The sequence below is a fragment of the Pelophylax lessonae genome (assembly GCF_965119305.1).
Source record: "Pelophylax lessonae genome assembly, chromosome: 13".
In the NCBI taxonomy this organism is placed as follows: domain Eukaryota; kingdom Metazoa; phylum Chordata; class Amphibia; order Anura; family Ranidae; genus Pelophylax; species Pelophylax lessonae.
In genome coordinates, this window is record NC_138780.1 from 177941780 (window position 1) to 177957996 (window position 16217).

General features: G+C 44.6%; 1 protein-coding gene across 1 annotated transcript in view; it reads right to left on the bottom strand.

Annotated features, from left to right (window-relative positions):
- The window catches only part of PSMC6 (proteasome 26S subunit, ATPase 6), a 21456-nt gene extending 5686 nt beyond the window's left edge, over nt 1-15770 (bottom strand). Inside the window, exons 1-10 of the mRNA XM_082275485.1 lie at nt 15613-15770; nt 11238-11317; nt 9975-10014; nt 8683-8735; nt 8408-8475; nt 7209-7323; nt 7025-7112; nt 4476-4537; nt 3573-3696; nt 1214-1275 (exon numbers count right to left, since the gene is read on the bottom strand). Of these exons, the coding sequence (XP_082131611.1) occupies nt 1214-1275; nt 3573-3696; nt 4476-4537; nt 7025-7112; nt 7209-7323; nt 8408-8475; nt 8683-8735; nt 9975-10014; nt 11238-11317; nt 15613-15739 (819 nt within the window). The 5' untranslated portion in view covers nt 15740-15770. The remainder of the gene's footprint in view (nt 1-1213; nt 1276-3572; nt 3697-4475; nt 4538-7024; nt 7113-7208; nt 7324-8407; nt 8476-8682; nt 8736-9974; nt 10015-11237; nt 11318-15612) is intronic.
- Between the last annotated feature and the right edge of the window lie 447 nt (nt 15771-16217).

Genomic DNA, 16217 nt, shown 5'->3' on the forward strand with positions numbered 1-16217 from the left:
ATGCCCAGAACTTGCATGCTCTCCCTGTGCCAGTTTCCTCCAGGTACTCCGGTTTCCTCCCAAACTCCAAAGACATGCTCCTGCCTAAACAGGCCCCAGTATAAATGAGTATGAGTTAGGGACCTTAGGATTGTAAGCTCCCAGAGGCCAGGGACTGATGTGAATGTAAATATATATGTAAAGTGCTCCTTAACCTCCCTGGCAGTACGATTCTTTCCGATTTTAGGTGCTGAAAGCGGTACAATTATTTTGCATGTAATTCTTAGGAACGTGCAGCCCAAACCCAACTATTTACATATGATTTTATTTTTACTGTGCATTCTTTATAACATCCCGGGTATGATGAAGTTTGAAACACAAAATCATATTATAATAAATAAGTTACAGTGTACACACACAGTGTGTGTGTGTGTGTGTGTATGTATATATATATATATATATATATATATATATATATATATACACACACACACACACACACTGTACATATATAAATATATATATATATATATATATATATACACATATACATACATACACACACATACACATACATACACAAAAAGTACAGTAAAACTGCAGGAAAGGGCAGGGGGGGGGGCAAACTAATGTGAATTTATTTTATTTTGTAATGTATCAGTGTGTTTGGTGTGTATTACTGTTTGAATTTGCCGCGGGTTCCGTCCCCCCCCTGCAATCGTCATGTCGCAGGAGAAGGAAGGCGGGGCACAGATCATCGGGCGGAAGATGCCGGGATACATCGCTGGATCCTGAGGACAAGGTGAGTACCCTTACAGGATCCAGCGATCTTCCTAGCGATACCCCGAGTGTGGCTCGGGGTTACCGCTTTTGGCACTGAAATTTAACCCCGAGCCACACTCGGGAATACCGCTAGGGAGGTTAATCTGATGGGGCTATACAAGTACCTGTAATAAATAAAATTGACTAAAGGGGGTGCTCTCCATGTATGTCAGATCAAGCTGGAGGCTCCTTCATCAGTTTTCTGCCTATACCCTTCTGACAACAAAACAGTCTGCTTAAACTCTGGGTCCACAGAAATTCTGTCTGCCCCCCAAGGCATTGCCCCTAAATAGTAGGACTAGTTGCTTTGGACAAAAAGGCTACTTTAGGACATTTAAGCCAAAATGATTTTACTGGCTTAAATTGGTTTGGTTGGTTACTGAATAAATCTGCCACTGTTCCAGCAACATACCTCCATTAGAGTTCTCTGAATTTCTCGGTCAGCAGAAGTACCTTCTGAAAACCGCCGACCACCTTAAAAAGGGAGGAAACAAAACAGGCCAAGGTTATTAATGGTAAAAATGGTACATTTTAGTCAAAATATACATTATATAGTGCAGTAGTCTTTCATGTTAAACTGGAACTAAAGTGTTAAAAAAAAAAAATTGTACGAGCCTGCAGGCTTTTTTCCTTGCAGAACAGACACACGGTTACCTGCCTGTTAGCAATCTATTTTAAAATATTTACAGTGCTGTGCATGCGCAGCTCAAGGTACATTCTCAGCACAGTGCCTGTGTACCAGGATGAATCAACTCCAATGCATGTGCGGAATTTAAAGTGGTTGTAAATCCACTCTTATATAACTTTTACCTATAGGTAAGCCTTTAATAAGGCTTACCTGTAGGTACTGCAAATATCTCCTAAACTTGCACCGTTTAAGAGATATTACCATTGCATGCAGCCAATGACGTCATCAGCGCATGTGCTCTGAAGAAACGGCCACCCATGCAGTTTCTTCAGAGCCCTGTGCTGTGGCCGATGGCTCCCGCACACATGCGCGGGAGTGATGTCACGCGGCTCCCGGCCAGAAGCATAGCCGGAATCCGCAGACCAGGAAGGAAGATGGCAGAAGATAGACACTGCCTCCAGCGGTGACAACGAGGGCTTTGTTTGGAGTTAGGTGTCACATAATGTGCTAGTATGGGGTGCATACTCATGCGGTGCACCGCATACTAAGAATGTGATGGGTTTCCTGTCTGAATTGCATGCGGTTTCCCACACTGCTCCAGTGTGAACGCAGGTTGAAGTCACTATGACAAGCCTGGGTTCACACAGGAGCGGCGCGGGAAACCACATGCGTTTTGGACAAGAATCGCACCACATTCCTGTTCAGATCGCATGCAATTTGAGCCCATTAATTCTTGTATGGGCTCAAATTGCACTTTAAAAAAGGGATCTGTGCTCGGTATCAGCGAGTACTTGACCGAAAGTATCAGTACATGGGTATCAGTATGGACTCAAATCGCACCGCAAAAAGTACTCGAGCAAATGTTCGGTATCGGTGGAACCCTACTTTGTAGTAATGGAAAATTAAAGCAGAGCTCCAGTTGGGTTTAAGTCAGCAACTACTAAAACTGTAGCTGCCGACTTAAAAACACACACACTCACATTTCCCACAATCTAGCGATGTGCTCACCTGAGCTGCCCCCCCCCCCCCTCCCACGGTCTTCTCTCCCTGGCGCTAGCATTTCAACTGTGGGCACCTAGTTGTGACAGATTGCAGCTTCACAAGCGGGTGCCCACTGTGAATAAACAAGTCAAGCTGCACGTTGTGAATGGTCCTGCAGTCTTCTGGAACTTGTGACGTGTCCCAGAATACTGGAGGGAGAGAGGAGAACTTCCAGTTGGATCTGAGTGGCAGCGGACACCTGTCAAAACCAGGTACCCCCTCCTGCCTTCTCCCGCAAAAAAATAAAAAATAAAGCCATTTGTAGAAGAGAGGGGATGGAGACCTCAAGCAGAACTTCCTTTTTTAGATTATTGGTACAGGGCCAGAAAATAATCCACCAAAAGAAGACAAAATCTACCAAATGCAGACACAGACCACCACCCCAAAAACACATAAGTAGTTGGTAACCATTCCTTCCTTACTCTATCCAACCCTAAAGAGAAAAGGCTTAGGCCACAGGTAGGCAACCTTGGCCCTCCAGTTGTGCTTAAACTACAAATCCCATCATGCCTCTGCCTTGGGGAGGAATGCCTGTGGTTGTCAGTCTTGCAGTGCCTCATGGAACTTGCTGGAGTGCCAAGGTTGCCAACCCCGGTCTAGGCTTTGGATATACTCAGTCTCTATGTGCATACAGAGAGCACAATATACCCGCTCAGCACTTTTAATTTTCACTATTTTGCATCGAGGTTTAGCTATATTACAAAAAGCCAACTTTCTAATTAAATGTTCCTTCTCCCGAGTGCTTGGTTTTCTAGGAACACCAGCTGCTCATTTATGTGAATACACAGACCCATGTATTCTCAGACCCAACTGTAAACAATAACTGCCAAAACAATGACAGGGGACACCGATATGCTACTGTAATCAGTCCAGCAAAACCGTTCAGAAAACGGAGTTCAAATGAAGATAAAGGCAGTGGACTTTTAAGGTTTCATTGCTCTTCGGGCACCATTATAGTACACCAAGTACCGATTTGTCTGGTCTGTCAAATCCAACATTAAACAAGATTTCCCCAAAAATCATAGAAATCAGAATTACTACTTTGAGGGTTCCCAAATCACATGTTCATAGATTTACTATAAAATAACTTCTTGTGCCTTACCAATGGCATCAATTTCATCCATGAAAATGATACACGGCTGGTGGTCTCTGGCAAAATTGAACATTTCTCTAATAAGGCGAGCGCTTTCACCAATGTATTTATCTACAATAGAGCTGGATACAACCTGGCAAAATAAAGAAAAGGAGGGTTAAAAAAAAAGCCAAAAACTACAGAAGCAAAAAAAAAAAAATAAAAAATCCAAACGCAGAGGATAAAATAAACCATAAAAAAAAAAAAAAAAAAAAAAAAGTCTTGTTTCACAGGTGCACACTGTTTATATTTATCATCTTTTGTTTGGTACAAAGATTAAGCGCCCATTCAGACTGGTGCGACACGACTTGCTGGGGCGACCTGTGCACCGCGACCTCGGCGCGACTTGCAGGGACTTCATATAATGGAAGTCAATGCAAGTCGCCTCCAGGTCGCCCCAAAGTAGTACAGGACCCTTTTTCTAAGTCGGAGCGACTTGTGTCGCTCCTATTAGAACGGGTCCTGTACTATTCAATGGCGAGCGACCGACCGCTAGACAAGTCGCGCTAGTGTGAATGGACCCTTATGGAGCAGTCAAGAATTGTGTACTGGGAGAAATACGCAGGGTGCGATTCCCATCCACCTTTGCAAAAAATGATGGATGCCTGACTCTCTCTGGCTTCAATACAGTTGACCCAGAATAGATATGCATCAGGTTAGGTTACAGTGAAGCCAGCAATCCCAATCTGCATACCAGTTCAGGGTTATTAGCCCTGTACTGAAAACAAAGGATCAGCACAAAAACCAGGCAACTAATATTTTTATTAAAAAAAAAAGGCAGCTAGAAATAGAACCTCCCATAGCCCCTCAGTACAAAATGTTTCTTTAAGCAGGAGTGGGATGTGATAGATTCATTCGTAATAAAAAAATTACCTTTAGGAAATTGCAATCCAACTGACTGGCCACAGCCCTTGCCAAGAGTGTTTTTCCAGTACCTTCAAGAAGCAAAGAAAAAGGGTCACACTGATATACAAGGATTTTAATAACCAATCAACCGACCCTTAATGCCAACTACACCTTTGTGGATAAATAAATAAATGTTGCAAAGAAAAAAAAAAAAAAAAAAAACACACAAAAGGGAAGAAGTTCTCAAATTAATGTGCATCTATTGATTTTGCATTGAAGCCTGCAGTCGCAATTAGCATGTTGTGGTGCAATGCATAGGCTCTATTAATGCTTACCCCCAACCTCTGATAGAGAGAGATGATAGAGACCTTGGCTGGAGCAAGTAGGCTGGGCTACAAGGGGGTGGAGGAAGAATTTGGGTAGCTTTGTACTACAAACTGAACAAAATTCTAAAAAAAAAAAAAAAAAAGCAACACTTTTTGCCCCCATTTTTCATGCGCAGAACCCAAATATCTAAGTCTTTTTCTATGTACACAAAAGGCCTATTTCTCTCAAATATTGTTCACAAATCTGTTTAATGGGCCATACACACTATACAATTTTCTTTAGATTTTTTCCTTCATACTTACCAAAACCATATGAGGTCAAACCTAAACACTTTCAATTTGTATGCAGTCAGGCCGGCCCTTCCACTACATAGAAAAGGTAAATCTAAAGGAAATCTGACAACAAAAGTTGTATAGTGTGTATTCAGCTTAAATCTGTGTTTGTGAGCACATCCTTTGCCGAGATAATCCATCCACCTCACAGGTGTGACATATCAAGATGCTAAGAGCATGATTATTGCACAGGTGTGCCTTAGGCTGGCCACAATAAAATGTGCAGTTTTACTATATTGGAGGGGGGAGGCGAAAACCAGTTAGAATTTGGTGTGACCACCATTTGCTTCACGCAGTGTAACACATCTCTTTGGCATAGAGTTGATCAGGTTGGCGATTGTGGAATGTTGGTCCGCTCCTCTTCAATGGCTGTGCGAAGTTGCTGGATATTGGCAGGACCTGGAACACGCTGTTGTATACGTCGAACCAGAGCGTCCCAAACATGCTCAATGGGTGACATGGCCGGTGAGTATGCTGGCCATGCAAGAACTGGGATGTTTTCAGCTTCCAGGAATTGTGTACAGATCCTTGCAACATGGGGCCCTGCATTATGCTGCAACATGAGGTGATGGTCGTGGATGAATGGCACAACAATGGGCCTCAGGATCTCGTCACGGTACCTCTGTGCATTCAAAAAGCCAATCAATAAAATGCACCTATGTTCATTGTCCATAACATACGCCTGCCCATACCATAACCCCACCGCCACCAAAGGCCACTCCATCCACAACATTGACATCCCCAAACCGCTCACCCACACAACGCCATACACGCTGTACAGTGAAAACCGGGATTCATCCGTAAAGAGAACAACTCTCCAAAGAGCCAGACGGCATCGAATGTGAGCATTTGCCCACTGAAGTCATTTATGACAAACTGCAGGCAGGTCGAGACCCCAATGAGGATGACGAGCATGCAGATGAGCTTCCCTGAGACAGTTTCCGACAGTTTGTGAGGAAATTCTTTGGTTATGCAAACCGATTGTTGCAGCAGCTGTCCGGTTGGCTGGACTCAGATCTTCGAGGTGAAGATGCTGGATGTGAAGGTAATGGGCTGGTGTGGTTACACATGGTCTGCGGTTGTGAGGCCGGTTGGATGAACTGCCAGATTCTCTGAAACGCCTTTGGAGACAGCTTATGGCCGAGAAACGAACATTCAATTCACGGTCAACAGCTCTGGTGACATTCCTGCAGTCAGCATGCCAACTGCACACTCCATCAAAACTTGCGACATCTGTGGCATTGTGCTGTGTGATAAAACTGCACATTTTAGAGTGGCCTTCCTAAGGCACACACCTGTGCAATAATCATGCTGTCTAATCAGCATCTTGATATGCCACACCTGTGAGGTGGATGGATTATCTTGGCAAAGGAGAAGTGCTCACTAACACAGATTTAGCCAGATCTGAATATTTGAGAGAAATAAGCCTTTTGTGTACATAGAAAAAGTCTTAGATCTTTGAGTTTAGCTAATGAAAAATGGGGGCAAAAACAAGTGTTGCATTTATAATTTTGTTCAGTGTATTTCCAATGATCCTTGTATACTGTAGATGGTGCAGCTTTGTGAACAGTGACACCAAACTTAAATAATTTCACATTCCTGCAGGAATAAGCTCCCTGCAATTCAGGTTAAAAAGAGAAGAGGGGCAGTCTGAGAGATGCTGTATGTAACAATGCTTTAAGTTTAGGGTGTAACATGAAACATGGTCAGAATGGTAAATGCTCACCCGGTCTGAGACCAGTAGTACAACCATGCATGTGCAAGATGGATGGCATTTGAGGGAGGTTTCACTTACATACAATTGTGTATTTTATTCATGCGTTTTTACATACATTGTAACAATAAAAGCTTAATGGATTTTATATTGAGTGGTTAGTTTGGCACCTCAAGAATCTTATAGAGGAAACAGATACAAACCTGGTGGGCCATAAAGCAGGCAGCCCTTTGGAGGAATAATCCCCACACGCTGAAACAGCTCTGGGTTTGTGAGGGGAAGTTCAATGACCTGTGAAAAGACAATTTATAGAAAATCAACACGTTAAGCTCTAGAAAATGTTTTAGTGTCCAAACATAATGGGGGGGGGGGACACCACACACTTACCTCCCTGAGCTCTCGGATCTGTTCAGAGAGCCCACCGATTTCAGAATAGGAAACATTCCCAGGATCCTCATGAGACATGTTATACACAAGAGGATCTACTTCACGGGGCAAGTAACTGCACAAAAAGGAAAGAAATATGAAGTCGGTATCCAGGTGAAAGATAAATCCCATGGGACAGGAGCCATCCTCCTAGGGATATATCTTATATACTTGGTCTACTGTGCCCCTATGAACATTCTATTCACACTGTGTGAACCTTTCATACATTCCTGGGGAATCCACCATACGAGTGGTACAGTCACTCTCTCCCTCTGATGGATTCAATAAAGAAAAAATAAAATCTAAGCTTCAGCGGGTAACATCAAAAGCTCAACTCTTAGCTGTGCTAGAGGTAGAGTGAATGATACCAGGGTTTGTCCAAAACTTTACACACAGGGCAAGGGCTACAACCCTATCTTCTACACCAGGAGTCTCCAAACTATGGCCCTCCAGTACACCAGGGCTCTCCAAACTATGGCCCTCCAGTTGTTCAGGAAGTACACTTCCCATCGTGTCTAGTCATGTCTTTGAGTGTCAGTTTTACAATGCCTCATGGGACGTGTAGTTCCGCAACAGCTGGAGGGCCGTAGTTAGATCCCTGCTCTACACAAACAAAAAAGGATGGAAGGACAATTTGGGTAGAGTGCTTCACTAAAGGATAAGTGCACTATAAAACAAAAAAAAAAAATAAAAAAGTGCATTTATCCTTTTTGTCCCCTTTCGCGGTTCTAACCCACCCTCTCCTCCACAGATGCATACTTATCCTAATCAAACCACCACAGTTCCTCTGTTTACATCCAGTGCTGCATTACAGACCAATATACTTCTATGGATGGGACAGTATCAGATTGTCTTTAGCATTGGGAGACAGCCCTATAGACGTCCATGGGGACGTAACGTGCAGGTGCGGCCAGAACTGCATAGACTTGTAAACAAAACAGTGGAACCGCAGCCATTAGATCCAGGCAAGTATGCATCTGTAGAGGGGTAGGTCAGAGCAGGTCAAGAGAAGGGGGCAAAAAAAGGAGAAAGTACACTCATCCATTAAATAAAAGGCTACAGTGCTTGTGCAGATGAATTTTCAATTTCCCAAAACTGGGGAAGATCCAACCAAACTGTCAATCCTTTAAAGAAACAGGCATTCCATGTACAAAACTTACCGCATAATGGTGAGAGTTGTCATATCTAAAGCAACTCTTGTGCCAGGTTTCAGTTTACTTTTGTCAAGCTGCAGGGAAGAAAATATATACAATGATAACTACTCTCTCATTTGCAAATGTTGTTAATCAGGCCTGTTAAGAGCTCCCTACAAAATATGGCTTTCAACGAAGTGCAAACAAGATAAAAACTATTATATCAGGCCCACCTTCCAGCGACATAACTACAATTTAAGAGGCAAAATAAAAAGGTTGATAAATAAAGCAAAAGAAATTACCTGTCGACGACAGCCAACAACATATCTTGGTCCATTTGTTGCTTTGACAATGACTGGAACATGATAAAAGTTTAAAATGAAGGCATGATACAAACCATGTGTAAAATGTGACATAAGAGATGCTTTGCTAGGGTCTACACATTTTTGTATGGAATTCGGCAGCACTGAGATCAGTCCCCAATTCAAAATCTACTTCTGAGAGCTGGACTCCCTTAACCTTTTTATGGGGGGGGGGGATTCAATGCCCGGGCCAAATTTTGTAGTGCCAGCATGTCTGTCAACTCATCAATTCTATGATTAATTATAAACACAAAACATGTTTTATGGACCGGGTTTCTCAACCTTTTTCAGTCAAGAAACTTTAAATTAGACACAATCTCGAGGCACCCCACTCTAAAATGTAAAAAAAAAGAAATAATTGTTTTACATAACGCAGCAACATCCACACGTAGGACACCCAACGTTAGAGGTGATTTATTCTTGTAAAGCAAATACACTTTTTGCACACTGGTACTGACTAGTATTCCAATGTTTCTCTGCTCCCTTGATTTCTCTCCATCAGTCAGTTAATGTGACCCCAGTGTCGGGGAATAGGGGCACAGGAGGGTTAATAAAGCTGTGGAGGTGACAGACATCCTCCTAATTAACCTCCTAGCACCAGTGGGTGTGGCTTAAGATCACATGACAGCCAATCACTGTGATCATGTGGTGTGAAAACTCCAGATCGGGAGCTTTCAATTATAGCGACGATAACTGTGCCAGGAGTGCCAATGCGCGCGCTCTCAACACAGGTGTATTGGCAGCAATTCACGCAAATATGCGGCCCCTTTATGCCCCTCGGTCGCAATGAAAACCGTGACTTTGTGTAACTAAAAGGCAGGCTTCCTGTGCCCCTCTCCCTCGGCAGGCTTCATCCACCCGCTAGCTTCACAATTTTTGATCAATTTTTAGGAAATTTTGTCAGAGCACCCCTGAAAAAACCTCAAGGCACCCTGATGAAAAAGACTTATGGAAGTATAACATTTGCATTCAAACACTGTTAAAGTAAATCTACCCTTATAAGCTGACAATTACACAAAAAAGAAACACTGACACTACAGCCAGTAGAAGGTGTTAACTTTATGCTGAAATTTTTCTCTTGTCATAAGCAGCCTCCAGCCTGTATATGATCGTTATGCCAGAGCTGAACGTAATCAAACATGATAGGGAAACCGCTTTTTTTTTTTTTTTTTTTTAAACACATGCAACAAAACACACATTTTTGGTCAGTTCCAGACCAAAGCAATACTTACATTTTTCTTCGGTTAACTGTTTAAGAACTTCACCAACAATCTGAAAAATTAAAAAAAAAAAAAAAAAAAGGTATTAGAGAAAAAATAAATAAAAAAAACACCACACAAAAACAATTCTGCATATGGTATTCATATACATAGCAAAGGGCAAAATGTATTTCAAAGAAAAATAAGTCTACATAGTGACCTCACAGACTTGTAATGAGGTCAATAGTTCCAAGCATAGTGGTTGGCCAAACCAAGAAAATAGCTGCACCCTCACAAAAATCGATCAGCAAAATTAAAAATACCCATGGCAGTGTGGCATGCTTGCCAATTAATTAGAGCTTTGAGACAGTTCTGGAGATTCACCCATCATGGGAGAAAGAGTGCCATCTAATCGTTGGCCAACTCCACCAATAAGCTGCCCAAAAATTTTGGGGGGGGGGGGTTGGGGCATAGTCATGTAAAGGCTATAGTAAGCCTGTGTGATTCCGAACCAGCTGATCCTATGGTCCCAAAATTCAAAGCCAAAGGCTTTTGAGCTCAACAGAAAGCCATGGAGGGGGGGGGGGGGGGGTTGGGGCATAGTCATGTAAAGGCTACAATAAGCCTGTGTGATTCTTAACCAGCTGATCCTATGGTCCCAAAATTCAAAGCATCCATATAGTAGAACTGCACAATCGTTACAAAATAAATAAAAAAATTGCAATCTCGATTTAAAGCGGAGTTCCACCCAAAATTGGAACTTCCGCTTTATGTAGTCCTGACCCCCTGACATGCCACATTTGGCATGTAATTTTTTTGGAGGGGAGCGGGTACCTAGTTTTGACATGTACCCACTCCCATTCGGAGCGCTCTGAGCGGAAGTTCTCCTCTCCCCCTCCCTCCCTGCAATCTTCTGGGACATGTCAGAGGTCCCAGAAGATTGCCGGCCAATCAACTCGCGCATGCGCAGTGCATACCCGGCTGTGAAGCCGCAAACTGTCACAGCCGGGTGCCCACACCAGTGATGCCGGCACCGCTGAGACCGGAGGGAGAGGATCGAGACTTCGGACGGCCGCATCGATGGACTGTGGGACAGGTGAGTGTGTGTTTATTAAAAGTCAGCAGATACACTTTTTGTAGCTGCTGACTTTTAATAAACACAGAAAAGGCTGGAACTCCGCTTTAATGCTGAAGTTTAAATTGCCTGTCAGCTAAACAGGTTCAGAATCTGAGGACTTTAGTGTAGTTACTGCATCTCAAACATTCACTTATTTTTTTTAAATTTTAAACCAATACCTGTCCAACACTCTGCAGAGCCTTGAGGTCATTTTCTGATTTTTCATACTGTTTGGTGAGTTCTTTTAACTGCTCTCTTACTGGAAAAAGAAGAGAAGAGATTTCATTACTGTGGGAAAACATGAAGTTGACATTAAGAGACATTTGGCTTTTTTTTTAGAATCATACTTACCTAGGTGGATGCAGCATCTGTCCCCCGCCGGCTCTAACAATGAGAACGGAGCGATGGAACACCGCTGATCACTCGGTTCTCACAGCTCCCGGAGCAGAGAGCTGCTGTTAGCAGCTCTTTGGTTGGGCGCAGGGCTGTGGAGCAACCGTCTCAGGTTCTCAGCGCGTCGCTGAGAGGCCGAGCCGGTTGCCGGTCCAGGCATGTGGACGGACCCTGACTGCATTGTTGTGATCTTGCCCAAGCCACGACCGGTGTTCTATCAGAATATCGCTACCTATCTGATTCTGCAACCGGAAGAGGTGATCGGACGAGAACAACTTACTGCGCGTGTGCCATGCATTCCAATAGGTTTCCTAATGTGACAAAACACGAAGCAGTAGCAGACATCTTCATACACCCACACAAGTCTTGAATTTTACATTTATTTTAGCAGTAAATTTACCTTACATACTGAAATAGACTATATCTCTCGGTCACGGGGGAAATAGTCTATTTCGCTATATAATCAGTTTGTTGCTGAGCAGTGCGGGGTGTACCAAGATGGCCGTCGCCACCTTCTGCCCGCAGGTTTCTCGCTATATTTACTATATTACAATAATAGCAATATAATCCTGGCATTCAGTATATAAGGTGAGTTTACTGCTAAAATAAATGTAAAATTTAAGACTTGCGTGGGTGTAAGAAGATGTCCTCCTCTGCTTCCGTGTGCTGTCACATTAGGAAACCTATTGGAATGCAGAGCGGCCATGTTGGAACATATGTGCAGTAAGTTGGTCTCACCCGATCGTCACTTCTGGTTGCAGAATCTGATAGGTAGCGCTATTCTGATAGAACACAAGCATTCTGCCGAAAACTCCAACTACGCTATTTCCGGTGACTGTACACCTGGAATAATTGGACACTTTGACCACTTGGTGTTTTCACAGAACACCGGAAGCCTTTACACTCCGCTAGATACTATATTTAGTGCAGATTGTAAAGCCCCGTACACACGATCAGATTATCGAAAGATCTGTCGCCCGTTTTTTGTGGCATGCTAGTCTGATGTGGAAAGTGAAGAGGTTTTTTTCATACAAATTTTCCCGTACGACAGAATTCTACATCAGAAGTGATGTCATGTGTTGGATTGCTTTGTATGTGTTCTTTCGTCTCTGAGCATGCCCAGTCTTGCTCTTAAGATTTTTTTTATGTCGAAATCTGTACTAATGAGATGAAAATCAGACGTTGTATTACAGACATCTAAAAATTTTATAGCCTGCACACCAGGATTTTGTCAGCCGAAAAGTCGGAGTCGGCTGTCGAAAGCACCATACTAACAATCCGAAAATCGGTAGATCGGTTGAAATTTCCCTTCAGATTTTCTTATCGTGTGTACGGGCCTTTAGTCCACTCACTAGTTGTTGTTGCCGCCTTGGAGGCGGCCATGTTTTTGGTTACTAGCAGTGATCAACCGATATCAGTTTTTCGTTGGCGATACGGATATTTTCGTACATTTAAAATCTTTTTTTTTTTATCACTTGACAGGTACTCTTGTGGAGGGATCTGAGGGTCTAAAGACCCCAAACCCCTCCTCTGCACTTAAAAGCATTCAAAACGCCAGGTTTTGCTGTTTTGAATGCGGTCATTTTTTTTAATCTGGCGCCGAGTACCCAGAAGTGATGTCATGACATCACTTCTGGGTTTTTACATGGAGACCCGATCAGAGCCGATTGCGACTTTAATTGGGTCTTTGGCGGCCATGCAGGCTGGTTGCCTGGGTCTCCTGGTGGAATGGGAGACCAAGCAAGCCGTGGAAGGCAGTGGGAGGAGGGGAGACGTCCCCTCCCGCTCCTTGTAATGACAACCGAGCAGCTTCTCAGCCGCATCAGTTGTCATTACAAGACAGCCGTCAGTAGCTATGGACGCCGGTACCGGGTGATGCCTCTAGCTGCAGACATCACTCCGGTACATCGGCAATATCGGTAACCTCAGGGAGCGATTCCAATATATCGGGAAAAGTGAATATTGGCCCTCGATATTTCAGCTTTGCCGATACCGGTAAGTTGTTTTCGACCAAACGTCACTTCCGGTTGTAGAATCTGATAGCAGACCGGTGTTCTGCCGAAAACTCTAACGACGTTATACCCGGTGACTGTGCACCTGGAATAATTGGAGATTTCCACCACTTGGTGTTTTCACAGAACACCGGCAGCCTTTACACTCCGGTAGATACTAGAATTAGTGCAGATTGTTAGTCTGCCCGCTAGTTGTTGTTGTTGCCGCCTTGGAGGCGGCCATGTTTTTGGTTACTAGTAGCGATCGACCGATATCAGTTTTTCGTTGCCGATACGGATATTTTGGCCATTGTACGCTGGCTGATATTTTCGTACCTTTAAAATTTTTTTTTTTTTTATCACTTGACAGGTACTCTTGTGGAGGGATCTGGGGGTCTAAAGACCCCAAACCCCTCCTCTGCACTTAAAAGCATTCAAAACGCCAAGTTTGGCTGTTTTGAATGCTGTCATTTTGAATTTGGCGCCGCCAGTACCCGGAAGGGATGTCATGACATCACTTCCGGGTTTTTTACATGGAGACCCGATCAGAGCTGAATGCGGCTTTGATCGGGTTTTCGGAGGCCATGCAGGCTGGCTGCCCGGGTCTCCCAGTGAAATGGGAGACCCGGGCGAGCCGTGGAAGGCGGTGGGAGTGGAGGGGGCGTCCCCTCCCGCTCCTTATAATGACAGCTGAGCAGCTTCTCAGCCGCATCGGTTGTCATTACAAGACAGCTATCAGTAGCTATGGATGCCGGTACCGGGCTGCAGCCATCACTCCGGTACAGCACTTTCCCGAAATATGTGGCCGATTCTGATATATCTGGGAAAGTGCCTATTGGCCCCTGATATATCAGCTTTGCTGATAATTGGTCGATCCTTAGTAAGTTGTTCTCGTCCGAAAGTCACTTCTGATAGAACGCCGGTGTTCTGCCGAAAACTCCAACTTGCCGAATTCCCCAACGACGTTATACCCGGTGACTGTACACCCAGAATAATTGGAGATTTCCACCACTTGGTGTTTCCATAGAACACAGGAAGCCTTTACACTCCGGTACACGCTATAATTAGTGCAGATTGTAATGCCCCGTACACACGTTCCGATAATCCTACGACTAAAGTTTCGTAAATTGTTGCATGTTACTAAAATCGAAAAGCAACTCTGCGTACAAACCATCAGATTTTCTTCGTACGATTCACTGACCAAGTGTATTTTTCGTAGCTACGTATCGGAAGTGATGTATATACGTCTGACCCCTGCATCGTGCAACGTCATCATCCGATCATGCGTGGCATTTGTCGATCGACTTTTAGTATACGCATACTGTACTGACGAAACGATTATCGTTTGAGACGATGTCGTACGACAGAAGTTTACCTTTTTGTCCCTTCGGATTTTGTTGGATGAACTGTCGTGATCGGCTGTGGAAAGCTGAGTACTAACGATCGGATTATCGTGAGATCAGGTGAGTTTTGTCGTACGATTATCAGAACGTGTGTACGGGGCATTCGTCCGCCTGCTACTTGTTGTCGTTGCCCTGGAGGCGGCCATGTTTTTGGTTACTAGCGGGCGGACTAACAAGCTGCACTGATTATAGCGTGTACCGGAGTATAAAGGCTGCCGGTGTTCTATGGAAAACACCAAATGGTGGAAATCTCCAATTATTCCGGATGTAGGATCTCCGGAAGGAACATCGTTGGCGAGTTTGTGGCAGAACACCGGCTCTGCGACATCGGATTGGTCAGAGGAGTGCAGAAGGAATTCCACTCCTGAGATCCACAGAAGTCCAACCAAAACCAGATTTAAATTCTATATTTTTATTGGTGAAGGAATATAATAGAGGAATGATCGGACTGTCTATGTGCACTGCAATCCCTGCATAAACCGGCCATAGAGGGAGCGAATCTTAGCCGGTTCGGCAGAAAACGTCTGAAAATCGATCCATCTATGGGCAGTCTGGTTAAACTAAAGTCGAATATGAGCAACAACTCCCCCATCCCAAGTATGAGTCAGGAGTGAGGGGGAGATCGGGCGCAGGGACCCCGGGCTGTGCGGCCTAGTCGCCCCCTCAGGAGCCGGCATGACACAGCTGATTGTGTGCGGCTATGAGAAGCTCTCCCCTCACAGAGGCTCTCCTCCGGCCTCCTCTCCCATCTCCTCCCCGCCACTCACACTCCTTCAGCCGGCCGTCTATCTCTTTGTGTTCCAGCAGCTTCTTCCTGTAATCCTGCAGCGCCTTCTCCCGCGGCTCCGCCATGATGAGTAGCCGCTGCTCATAGGGAATGCCGGGAAGTGCCATGGCCGCCGGGGGAGGAGGACTGCGCGGACAGCGAGAAGACCCGCCCACCGCGCTGCTGGAAAGACTGTCTTTGGGGTGGCTACAGCCACACCAAAGAGGATACAGCGACCCTGTTGTCTGGAGGTGGAAATGCAGTTTTGAGCCTTTATATCAGTGCCTCCCAACGCGGCCAATAAAGGAACAGCGGCCTCTTTGTCTGGTACTGGTACTGCAACGTTGATATTCCCAGCGCAGCCAATAGAGAGACACAGCGACTCTTCTGTCTGTCAATGGGTACTGCAGCTCTGAGCCTTTCTATGGAACCTCCCAGCGTGGGCAAGAGAGAAACAGCGACATCTCTGTCTTGCAGTGGTACTGCAGCTCTGAGCCTTTCTATGTAACCTCCTGGATCAGCCAATAGAAGAGACACAGCGTCTCCTCTGTCTGGCAGTGGTACTGCAACTCCGGGTCTTTCTTTTGAACCTCCGAGCGCGGCCAA